Consider the following 13,176-nt stretch of genomic DNA (forward strand, 5'->3'; position numbering starts at 1 on the left):
GGAACTGAATGGGACAACTAAAGCATCCAATCTCAGCTGTTGGGCGAGAGGCTCTATATAAATATAAAAAAGAAGGGGAGATAAAGGACAACCCTGTCGTGTCCCTCTTATTTTATTAAAACTAAGGGATAATACACCATTCAAAAATATCCTGGCCTTAGTTCCCGCGTAGATCGCCTTAAGTGTGCTAATAAATTTAGGGCTGAATCCCACTGAACTCAATACCTCCCAGCGGATGACCCAGCATACTCGGTCAAACGTCTTTACGGCATCTAACGCTACTATGGCCAAAGGGGCAGACCGTTCTATGTCAAGATCAATCATGCCAATTAACTGTTGGGTCTGTTCCTGTATATATCTCTTAGGAATAAAGCCCTTCTGATCTAAGTGGATGAGCTGAGAAGCGAGTATAGCCATTTTCCCTGCTAAAAAACTCATTATGGGCCCGATTCACAGAATGAACTTAAGACTCAATCCTAAACTTACTACTATTTTGGTATTCACAGAATGCACTTACTACTTTTGGCATTCACAGAATGAACTTACTACTTTTGGTATTCACAGAAGTTAGGATTTTGTCTTAAGTTTGTCTTAAGACAAACTTAAGACAAACTTAAGACAGAGTTAAGACAGACTTAAGACAGACTTAAGACAAAATCCTAACTTCTGTGAATACCAAAAGTAGTAAGTTCATTCTGTGAATGCCAAAAGTAGTAAGTGCATTCTATGAATACAAAAATAGTAGTAAGTTTAAGATTGAGTCTTAAGTTCATTCTGTGAATCGGGCCCAAAGTTCTTATAACCCGCATTAAGCCGAGAGATTTGCCGTTTAAGAGTCTGCCCTAGTAGGGTCTTTCAAAGGTTTCAAAATGAGAACTATGGAGGCCTCTTTGCAAGATTTAGGTACCTGGCCACCATACCTATAAATTAGATAGAGTTAAACAGAGCTTCCAGTAATGACATCAGTTGCTCAATTAGAAGACTATATACTTCATTTGGTAAGGCATCAGTACCCACGTCTTTACCTTTCCTACCCTTAGATATAGTCAAACGGATCTCCTCCTTAGTGATTAGGGCATCAAGAGCCTCACTACCCTCATATTTTAAGTTGGGGAGCTGCAGCTTCCTCAGCCATGACTTAATCCACCCCAAATCAGGAGAGATTTCTTCCCCTTACAGGCTAGAATAGAGAGACATTAAACAGGTCTGCATATCTTTTTGCTCCCCTGAGATGACCCCTCTTCATTTAAGACCAACTTTTCAATACAATTCCAAGACATGTCTGTCCGAGCTTTCCCAGGCCAGTAGTGCACCAGCTTTTTCCCCATATTAAAAAATCTACATGGATGTTTAAGGCCTTTCTCAGAGGGAAACTGCAAAGCTTGTCTTCTGCTAAAAAAAGGGCTTAACGTTCAAGCCTAAAAATCTTGGAGGATACAATAGGCAGTCTGCTAAAAGCTAGAATGTGGCACCCGATGTTCAGCCAAGGTTGCGGAAGCAACTTGAGGACGCAAGGTTAGAACACAGGGTCTATATGGACCAAAAATGTAAGGCTCAGTGGAATGTAAAGCCCATGCAGATTGCAGTTGTAGCATTATTGTTTGTATTGTGTAATGCAGGTGAAATAAAGTTTAGGCAGATGGATGAGTTAGAAAGGGCAGGTAAGCATATGGCATATTTATGGAATATCTGTGGGACCCTGGTTCTATGGAAAGCTATATGGCTAGGTCAACGAATGAAGAGATGGATAGATAAGTCAATGGGAGAAACAATGAAAGGTAAATGTAAGTGGATGGATACTTTGTGGGTGGTAGTGCCTGTTGATGCACCTTAAAACAATTGGCTGGATGAAATAACTATCTGGTTAGAGTAAGCGCTGGGTTATATATTAACATTCTGTCTCTTATTCTGTTTCTAGATTCACCTGATTGAATCAGACCCAAATCACTTTGCTGCGAGCATTGTGCACAACTTCATTCACTATGACATGACTGACCACAAGCAGGATGAGTCTCATGCCCAGTGGATCTTGAAGATGGTACGTGACCGTACAATGCATCTGGATGGATGTGTCGCTTTCTGGAATGACTGCACTATCCTTGCTGCCTTAGTATGTGAGCAGCTAGGCCTCCGCTCTAACTCAGTGTCAGCCATACTCCTATCTAAGCAGAAGAGTCGCACCCACCTCAGCCTGCTTAACTGCAAAGACAGTGCTTTCACGAATACCATTTCTTCCTATGCCTTGCCATCCTACCAAGTGAAAAGTCACACCGATATTGAGAAGGTTTCTAACTGCGTTGCCTACCCTTGTGTGATGAAATTAGAATTGGGGAGCGGAGCCATTGGAGTTAAACTGGTGGAGAATAAAGAGCAGTGTCACCAGCACTACAAGCATATATCAAGCAACATGAAAGAGGAGAGGCACTGCCCCGGCATTGGGCTGAGCTATGGAAATGCCATGGTGCTTGTGGAATATGTCTCTGGTTCAGAACACGATGTTGACATCATCATCTATGATGGCCAGCTTATGGGAGCATTTGTCTCTGATAACGGACCCACCAGGGTACCCGATTTCACTGAGACTGCTGCCTGCATGCCTACATTTCTCCCAGCAGACAAGGAGGCCCAGCTTGTGATGGCCGCCTACCAAAGCTGTCTTAGTTGTGGGCTGGTTGATGGAGTCTTTAATGTAGAGTTTAAGATGATGCCTACAGGGCCGAAGCTCATTGAGATCAATGCCCGAATGGCAGGATTTTTCCTGCGTCACTGGATCCTGGAGATCTACGGTGAAGACATCATGCTGGCCAATCTTATGGTGGCCTGCAGTGTGCCACCATTGATGCCAGTACGACGTGCCCGACCACGCACTCATCTAGTGGGTACTTTGTGTGTGCAACCTTTGCACCAACAAGCTCTGCGAACCAGTGCCAGCCTGGAGACTCTGCAGGCCTTACATGAGCGTGGCGTAATCCGGATGACCATTTTGTTTGAAGGAACAGCCGAAGTTGAGTTTGTAGAGCTATACTGCTGTGTGGCCTGTGTCGGGGAGACTCGGGATAATGTTGATCTTAACTCCAGGATCCCATGACATTCTTCAGCAGGCCAGTGGCCTGTAAAAAATGGCCTATATGTTTCCCCCTCCTGATAACGACATGGATGGATTCTGCATTTGCACGTGACGGGGGGAGGGTGCGCGAGCAAGGAGTGAAGAGCTGGCCAGAGCTGGCCAACCAAAAGAATCAATTGGTGATGTCCGCTGGGAGGGAAACAAGCACCGAAAGGCGGGACAGATGCACAGTATTAACCAACAAGAGAAAAGGAATTTTAATAAGCAGCCCAACTAACCAACCGAAAGCGGTGAGCGTGTCCAAAGTCCCTGACAGCCCAAATGCCAAATACAGCATGCCTCACAGAGCAGCGCATGTTCTGCCCAGACTCAACCTAAAAATGTCATTGCGGATCCAGCCGGGTTCGTTGGTCAATCCACAACTTTTAAAGTTATGTTTATCAATTACAGTCAGCCTTGTTTTGTTTTGTATCACCACTCTGCTACATGTGACACTGTAAAAATGCCATAAATAGGCACTTTACTCATGGTCTAGTGTTTTGTTTAGGTCTAGCATGACAGATAGCTGTCACCATCTGTGATCAACAGTAAAACAGCTAGAAGAAGCACTATTGAGAGGGGCTCTGCACCACCAAATGTTGATTGTCTTGAATACAGATTTTGATTGGTAAGAAGTTGCCTGATTCTACTGGAAAACAGTGCTCATATTGCTGCTTTTGCATTGTAAAAAAGTGTATGCTCATTGCTCAATACTGCAGGGCTGAGAAGGTTATGGTAAACAGAACACCAGAAAATTAAGTTCACCATGTACCTGCAACCACAAGGCCGTAAAAGCTATTTTCGCTGTAAGGGGGCTCTGGCTGGCCCATTGAAAAACACTGGGAAGCGAGATTAAAAATAAATTCTGCTATCTCTGTGTTAGGGCCAGCTAGAATCATAATTAAGTCACTCTTTTTTATATTGATTAAAGCCCAACTTAACTGTGAAGTTGGATTTTTAATAAATATTAAGGAAAAGTTACTCTTACAATGTTATCTTTTCCCGCCTTAGGTTCCTAGGGGCTAATTTGCATTAGCACCCCAGCAGTAGTCAAGTCTGAATTAGCCCATATGAGATGTTAATACTGCTACCAGGACAAAGACAATAGCTTGGGCGTGGGGAGGTGTTTGTTCCTGTGGCAGGAAGACATTAGGGGCGCACACAGGAGCTTAATGTGCTTCACAGGGGCCACCCCTCCCACAAGTCAATGTTGGAAAACACCTGGAAAAGCCACAACTTCTGTCCTTCCTATTATGTTGGCCCGAAGAGGGAAAGTTGTCCCCGGAATTACTTGGAATGACTGCAGAGGAGAAGATTGCTGATTACCTTGGCTACACCTCTGGGTGGACACAAGGGCTCTGTGCAAGGAGAGATGGGGTTTCCCATATTTAGTTGGCTTTGCCTCTAAAGACATAAGCTATCCTGGAATGGCAAGTGATAAAATATAGCAAATACATTCACATGTGACTGCCGGTTCGTGCACAGACATAAAAAGCCATTCTGTAGCATCGCTATACTGTTCTAAGATGTCTGACCTGTTGTTTTCAACACGTCATGCACTATTTGACCACAAAGTTGGGAATAAACTGTGCCAAAAAATATTCAAACACAAACTCCTTAAACGCCAGACCTATGTGCTTTGTCAATGCTTATTTCTTTTTGTGGCATATGCTTCAAATATAAATAAAAAATAATTATAACTAAGTTGTTTAATATGTATCTTGTTTGTGACTGCTTTTAATTCAAGCTCCAATCAGGATTTCTGACTGATGGTATTTGTCCTTATCGACATAGTACTTTCTGTTTTATTCCCTTTTAATTTCTTATTTCTAAATCTGATAGGATTCTTCTCTAAAAATATGTTTCATTCAGTTTTTGCTGCTTACAAGATGCTGATTAAGGTATATTGGTTGAGAGAAGTACTGAATGTTTCCAACTAAGGACAGGAAGGTCTATGATTTTACTTATTATTATTATTATTAAATTGCACTTATATAGCGCGTATCTACCCGGAGGCCTCGCAGCGCTTATGCAGTGTCTGCTTTTTTGGGCACAGTCGAATATAATTTATGCATCCCTATATTTGCATTCATGAGGACATGAAAGGTAGACATGTTGGATTTGCCAATGAATGTTGTATTTGACTAGTGGCGTCTGCAGCACTACATATAATCAGTTACTTCTTGTTTTATCAATTCAGGTGATATCCTTTGCTGTCATGTTACCTTCTGTAATATCACAACCCCAAACCCTGGTAAATGTGGAAATCATATGGAACATAGTAGCGCACCTGCTGAAGACATCTGGATAGTGGGACTTGCCGATGGCTCTTTCCAACTCCTCTAGCTGAAAGTTACTGAAGATGCTGCTTCTTCTTCACAGGTGCGGGAGCAAGGCTGGCTGACACAGAGGTTTACTGGCCACCAGAGGTGCTACAAGAGCTGGTGCCTTGTACTGTGTCCCCATCATCTCTCTCCTGGTCCCGCTGCTCCACCTCCACACTCATCTTCTGGGGGTCCTGATTCTTTGTCTTTAGACCTCTCTCTGGACTGACTTTGACCTCAGGCCTTGTGTCCCTCTTCAATGAGTCCTCCTGCTCAACTCCCATATGCCTCTAGAGGGACCCCACATGGTTAGCCTATGCTTCCCTATGTAGAGTGTCCTGGCACTCAAGCAATGCTCCTCTCTTTAGGGCTAGCTCTGGCTTCTGTATGCCACCTTGTATGCGCCTACTACAGCTGCTAGACTCAACCACTTGGTGGGAAATGCATTGAGAACTGCTGTTGGGCCTCTGGGGCTCTGAAAAATCTTCACTATCTGCCAAATCTGTGCAAAAGAGAAGCAATACAAATGCATAATAAGAAACATGAAGCATAGAATTCAAAGCGACAGCCGCATTGCATGCACCATATTCTAAACAATAGGGCTGAGTCACACAAGCATGTAAGTGTTCAGGAAGCAATACCACAGGAATACTTTTAACCTACTCTGACATGCCTTTGCAATTCGGCTGTGAAACGTCCAACTCCCTACTAGTAAAAGTCAAAAGAGAGCACAGACCTTTCCATTTGCACTAATTGTAAAATAATATTCTGTGAATATTCCCATATTATTCTCATTTTATATGTTTGGTCAGGTATAGGCTCAGGTGACCTCTCCAGGGGCTGCTATTCCCCCTGCATAGAGTTCTCCGCGGTAGATAATTCCTCACAGGCAGAACAGAATCTCCTTTGCAAATTCACCTTTTTTTGTCTCTATATGGAAATCATTTTTCCCCAGGGGTCAAAAGTCTTTCCATACACCCAAACCAAATCTGAGGGTGGTTCTTTCCCCTTCTTCCCTACAAGGCGAGTAACTGATGACCCTTCCAGCATAGAAAGGGAAGGAAAAGCAGTAGGGTGAGAAGGTGGATGAAGAGGAGTAGGGTGGGGAGGGGGTGGACGAGGAGTAGGGTGGGAAGGGGGAGAAAGAAGAGTAGTGTGGAAAGGAGAGAGAGAGGAGTAGTGTGGGAAGGGGAGAGAGGAGTTTGTAAGTGCACACAAACACATGATTATGGTTGCTCCCAAAATTACAAGGCAACCACGCCTCAGGGCGCCTACCTCCCATCCCTTGAGTAGGACACCTGGACACAGAGATGTCCACACACATGGCGGGGACCTGGCCTTTTAAAGGGTTTCCACCTGCCTGGAACACCTTTGTGGATGTGAAGGAGACAGTAAAGGAGGGCAGGTTTGTGTTACTGCCGCTGCTCCTTAGCCTTTCTCTGAGAGTGCTCCAGGAAACCAATGGTGCCTGTAGTTACAGAAGTTGTGTTTGGAAGTGCTTTGAGACAAACACCTGCCCCACCTTGCTCTTGTCTCCAGTTCTTTCCTAAATAAATAATTTGTCCCACCGTCCAAATCTAGAGTAAAAAAACTAACCCTGGGAGTAGTTTGCATAGTAGCACTACACTGAGCTGCACGTTGTATACTTTGAACTACATGTAGTACACAAAGTTGCATAGTGCGTAGCTGATGGCACTGCTTACTTGTCTGCACTGTGCAATAATTGCAAATGGCATCTTGCACAGTGCCAGTTATGATAAAAGAAGTATCTATATTTTTATCATTATATGCTAAAGAGCATACAGTACTTTTACAAAAGTGAAACTGAAAAATTAGTTAGCGATGAGAGACTTGATGATTTTGGGATCCTCCCTAACCTAGGGAGAGAACCAAGCAGATGCCTTGAAAACAAAACACACATCTTGTTGAACGATTTGGTGGTGGTCCCATCCTCTTAGGACCACCCCAAGCACAGATATTGGCAAACAAATAATCCCAACCAAAGGCCCTGCAAAACATTATGGGATGAGATTAGCAGTGGGCAGTGAATATTATAGTATTCAATGTCAAAATAATTCTACAAAGAGATGCAGTTCAACTAGTTGTTACTAGATGTCCCTCACAAGTCAAATACAAAGTCATTGAAATTATTCTTACATCAAGCAGCAGTTCCACTAGTAGCTACTAGATGTCCCTCATGAGTCAGATGCAAAAGCATTAAAACCCTTTCATGAGGCTTTTGCATTCTCAAGAAATGCCCAAAACCCACAATACTGGCTTTAACTGCATGCAGTTGCTGCGGCTAAAACGCATTTGTGACATTAGACTATTAGACTATTTAAAAAATATAAAAGTAAATGCTGCTGGTTAAATAAAAACACACGTTTACTCAGATAAAAAAAACACAAAACAAAGATAAGAGGTTCATAGATGCAGACGGAACAGGATTTTTCCAGAGCAGTTAATTCAGCGACTGGCCGGCAAGAAGATTCAGTCGAACCCATTGGTAACTGGTCCACTGATACATCATCTATAAATAGACTTGCAATGGTCAAAAGTATTTTAAAAATAGGTACAGGTGATCCAGGCCCTATCAATCCTACTCTGCAGGTGAACAAGATATAATTGGCAGATGAAAAGGAGACACTCCTTACTAACCAGACCAGACCAGACCTTTGTTACTTAGGGGCATATTATCAAGGGGGTTTATCTCCGCTTTTTTGGCTTTAAAAGCCAAGAAAGCGGAGATAAAATTATCTCCCTATTACCTAGCTGTCGCTAACACCAGTTATCGACAGCTAGTAGGAGATAGCGACCATCTTGGGCCCCGCTTTGCATGTCAGTGAAATTTATCACTAATGACATGCAAAGTGGGCGTGCCAAGATGTTAGCGACTGGAAACAGTCGCTAATATCGCTATCTCCTATTACCAACTTTTGGAGATATTCGCGCTAAGCGCGAATATCTCCAAAAGCTAACACCTGCCCCTGAGCAGTTCTTAGCCATGTTATCCAATGGTAGGTGGATAACATGGCTAAGAGCATTAGCTCGGTAATGCATGAATATCGCTGACTTTTCAGCGATATTCATGCATTTTGGCCGATTTTTATCGCTTAGGAGATAAACCTTGATAATAGCAAGGTTCCTAAGCGATAAAAATCGCCGCAGCTCGGCGATAAAAATATTGCCGCTAAGCCAACATAGCAATAATTATCGCTAGTTGTTGGTAATATGCCCCCTAGTTCCTAATTTGACTCAGTATGCCCTCTACGCAGAGGGGGTACTCCAATTCTAATGGCCACATAAGGTCGCTGCTGGTGGGAGAATAATTTTAGGATGAGTGGCACAAGTGTGTAACTCAGTACACAAAAATGTATGTATACTTGTAAAGCGCACTATCACCTTTCAGGCATACTGGCGCTGTATACCTCTGTGGAACCCTTCCTGGCTTTCCCTGTGAGATGCCCCCTACTGGGTGCCCCCAAGGTGAAGCCAGGCATCCTAGCGCTTTCGGGGCCGTTGGGGAGATTAAGCAAGCTATTGCCCAGAGTTGCAGAGTGGGACCCATGATTAGAGTAGGCACCAAGGCGAGAATTATCGAGTCCGTGGACATTGAGCCCAAGACCCTGCCGCGTCGGAAATTGAACCCTGGTCCAGGCCAGACCTCTGCCTCAGGGTCTGCCGCTCTAATCGGTGAGCCACACTTCTCCACTCCATTATCTAGTCTTGCCTGATGCATGCGAGCACAGCCCAAAAGAGACAATATATTTGTTGGCTAATTAGAAGAGACCCCTTCAGGTGCTTTTGGAGTGAGTAGAGTCCCAGGGATGCAAGGTAAGAGCAGGGGTTTACAAACAGTCTTAAAAACATCAGACCTTTGGCCAGCAGGCTCCACTTCACTGAATTTATCAGACAGAGGTGCAATTTGTAACTCAACATCTTTAAGCCACTCAATGAGAGGGGAAAGTTCAGAATGGAGAATTTCCTTCTTGTTATTGCACCAAGGATGCATGGCCCCTTCATTACAAAGGTGGCTCAAGGTTGTAGACCCCAAGCCCTCAACAGTGGACAGAGCACAGTAGAAAGTAAATTGTCAGATGGGAATACATCTACACCCTCGGTTTGACTGGCCTGGGTTGCTGTACCCGGCAATAACTTTGATTTACTGCAGATTACTCGCTTTGTTTTCTTAATGACATGAAGATGGAGAAAAAAAGTTATGCTATCAGAGGCACAAACAGAGATGGATGATGCCTTTCAGCCAGTTAAGCCATTACCAGGTAGACTATTCCTAGAAACTACAACCAATGGATCTCCCAAATTCCCCTCAATGTTAATAACAGGGGGGCATTGTGTCCTTATTCAGCAAGATCCTCCCTCCTTGGGCGCAATTTCCATGCTTATTACCCCCATCTCCCTTTCCAGCATACAGTCGATCTAAGTGCATTTCACATTGAAGCGTGGATGCCACTTGAGTCCCAGTAATTTTTGTCATCACCTGAGCAAATAAGAAGTAAGAGAGCAATCAGACCCTCCCCCCCCTCCCCCAGAGGGATAGTAAATAACAAGGGTTACACTTCAAGTTGAGAGATCAGGAACTAGATGGCAAGAGAAAACCAACTTCAAATAATGTCCCAAACATTACAGCCTTCAGTATATTAATGAAAGGGCAAATGCGATGCCTGGCCTACGGGAGCTGGCGCACTGAAAAGTTCTCCTCGGACATTGGAGCTCTCCTTCTGGGATCATGTTGCCTTCTCAGGGCTATGGTTGTGAGTGTTAGTGTGTCCAGTAGTTTAGGAGAATTATTATGCTGTTGTATGAACTATACTTGAGTGCATGACTGCTGAGTGTTATGATATTTGCATTAATGTGGGTCAGAAGGGATATATATATTCTGTTGTGTAGTGACTACACTTATATAGAGGTTACCACCAGAGAGCCTTTGAAGCACTTTACACCAAGACCATGCTGTTCTGAAACAGAAGGTTGGAAGTTTTTCAGTGGTTTTTGTTGGTCATTTGAATTAGTCTTGTGCTCTTAAGGAAATCTTTAAACGCACTCTAGTTTCTGTGTGGTAGATTAAATTAATAGGAGTTAGGTGAGGGAGTATGTGAATTAAAAAAATGTTTGACTGTATTATTAGATGGCCTACAGTGTCATGTAGTTCCGTTCCCATTAATCAGCAGGATCTGCGCATTGTGAAAAACATGAACTTTGGGTGAGGTGCCTAAACTGATCCCATGCACCCCATAGTATATGCCGGCCTAGAGACCAGCTAGCTCACAGTGCCACCGTAAGTCCTGCTAACCTAAACAGGGAGCGAATAGTTTCTGGCAATCACTGAACATGACAACATTGACCCCTTAGGGATCGTGGCAACAGATCTAAAACCCTTTATCTCAGTCACTAGTGCACTCTTGTTCTCACAGAAATATATAGAGCATACACAAAGGGACATTTTTCAATACATTTATTGAACCATATTATCATGGTATAGAGTACATGTTCTGCGATAATCAGTAGACAGAAGCATATGGAAGGGATTACATGTACCAAAATAGTAAATAGCAGGTATAGTTCCACCACGGTGCTAAAAACAGTGTCTATATGCAGGTCAATAAAACAAGGTAGTAATCAGGTGTACTCCTCTTATGCAATCCCTACCCTATGTGTGTCAAGGGTGTGTGTGGATGATCCAACCCCATTACCTGGTGGGACAGAATGTAGGACCCCGTCTTGGGCCCGAACTGGACAACCCTCACAGAGCGACCTACCTTGCCAGGTAGGTCGCTCCAACCACCCCCAGCTGCAGCTCAGCTCAACCAGAGCCTTGCACCCTCGGTCTCTGCTGCCCATTCCTGGGCGCTGTCTTTCCTCGCCCCCCCGTGCCCCTGCTTGCCGTTCCTGCCGCTGCTGCCCCTGCGGCCCGCCCCTCCGCGCCCATTCGTTAACACCTGCCTCCCGACTCCCACCTCCCAGCTCCTCCTCCCTCCAAGCTCCCCTTAAATTTGGTGGCAGTGCACAGTTAGGAGAGCGACCCCTGACCTTGCCAGGTAGGTTGCTCACCCCCGCTGCAGCTCAGCTCCACCAGAGCCTTGCACCCTCTGTCTCTGCTGCCCATTCCTAGGCGCTGTCTTCCCTCGCCCCCCATGCCCCTGCTCGCCATTCCCGCCACTGCTGCCCCTGCACCCCCCCGTGCCCATTCATCAACCCCTGCCTCCCGCCTCCCAGTTGCTCTTCCCTCTCAGCTCCCCTTAAAATGGCAGCAGCTGCGCCAGAACCCCTGGACACCGCGAACGGCACGACACCAGACTCCACTATGACGCCAGGAACCTCCACGCACTAAACGCCGGCCTAAACCACACCTGCTTCCAAGCCACGCCGAAACGGACCCACGGACCCTTCTCCTGCCGCACCTGCAGCTTCACCTGCGACAGAACCACCAAACCTCCAGGGATTGGACCCAACCACCTCCGCTGCATACTTCTCAACACCCGCCCTGCACGCAAACACGCCGTCGAGCTTTTGGATCTACTCAACACCTCTACCCCAGATGTGGCCTTCTTGACCGAGACCTGGTGGAATGACTCCTCGGCACCCGACATAGCCATAGCCATCCTGGACATCTACAAGATCACCCGCATGAATTGCACCAACGGAACCGGAGGAGGAATAGCCATCGTCCACATGTCCACCCTCAAGGTCATCACCCACGTAGACGACACCCTCAACACTGCCGAACACCAACACTTCCGGATCCACACTGACCCCAACACCACCCTCAGAGGAACACTCATCTAACGACCCCCCGGACCCTAGGCTCAGTTCAGTGACTCCATTGCAGACCTCGCCAGCACCCACACACTCGTCTCCATTGACTACATCCTCCTCGGGGACCTGAAATTCCACCCAGAGAACAACAACAACGCCAACTCCGCCACCCTGATCGACAACCTCGTCAACCTCGGCCTCAGACAACTCGTCACCGCACCGACCCACGCTGCCGGCCACACGCTGGACCCCATCTTCTCCACAAGGAACACGTTGACTTCGACCACACCACCGAACTCCACTGGACTGACCACCACTGCATCCATTTCACCTTCAAGAGACCTACCACGCACCACCGCACCCAACAGCTGCCTACCGCTGCTGGAGCAAAGTCACTGAAGACCAGCTGATCACCACCCTCGCCCAGAACCCACCCACCGACCCCACCAACCCAGACACTGCAGCCCGCAACCTCAGACAGTGGATCGACGACTGCGCCAACACCCTCGCCCCGCTCAAGAAACCCTCCAACAGCCACACCAGTAAGAGAGCCACCTGGTTCACCGACGAACTCCAGACCTCCAAACGCGCATGCCGGAAAATGGAGAAAATATGGCTCCATGAACGCACACCAGACAACCACGCAGCCCACAAGAACACCACCCGCAGACATCACCACCTCATCAGATTAGCCAAGAGATCCTCCTTCAAAGACCGCTTGGATAACAACACGCACGACAGCAAAGAGCTGTTCAGCATCGTAAAGGAACTCTCCAACCCCAGGGCCAACGTCAAAGACATCCCACCCTCACAATAACTGTGCGACTCACTAGCCATCTTCTCCCATCTCAAGATCGCTGACATCCACGACAGCTTCAATACCACGACCGCCCTGACTACGCCGGACTCCACCTCCCTGTGAACACCACCAGCGGCATCCGCCTGACCTCCTGGTCCAACGTCAACGACGAT

The 13,176-nt window shown here is 46.0% G+C and overlaps 1 protein-coding gene across 1 annotated transcript in view; it reads left to right on the plus strand.

The window, feature by feature from the left end:
* The window catches only part of LOC144759966 (carnosine synthase 1-like), a 562,866-nt gene extending 559,778 nt beyond the window's left edge, over positions 1-3,088 (plus strand). Inside the window, exon 10 of the mRNA XM_078646511.1 lies at positions 1,919-3,088. Within this exon, the coding sequence (XP_078502637.1) occupies positions 1,919-3,088 (1,170 nt within the window). The remainder of the gene's footprint in view (positions 1-1,918) is intronic.
* Positions 3,089-13,176: the final 10,088 nt, after the last annotated feature.

The sequence above is a fragment of the Lissotriton helveticus genome, chromosome 1_1 (genome assembly GCF_964261635.1).
Source record: "Lissotriton helveticus chromosome 1_1, aLisHel1.1, whole genome shotgun sequence".
Classification (NCBI taxonomy): Eukaryota; Metazoa; Chordata; class Amphibia; order Caudata; family Salamandridae; genus Lissotriton; species Lissotriton helveticus.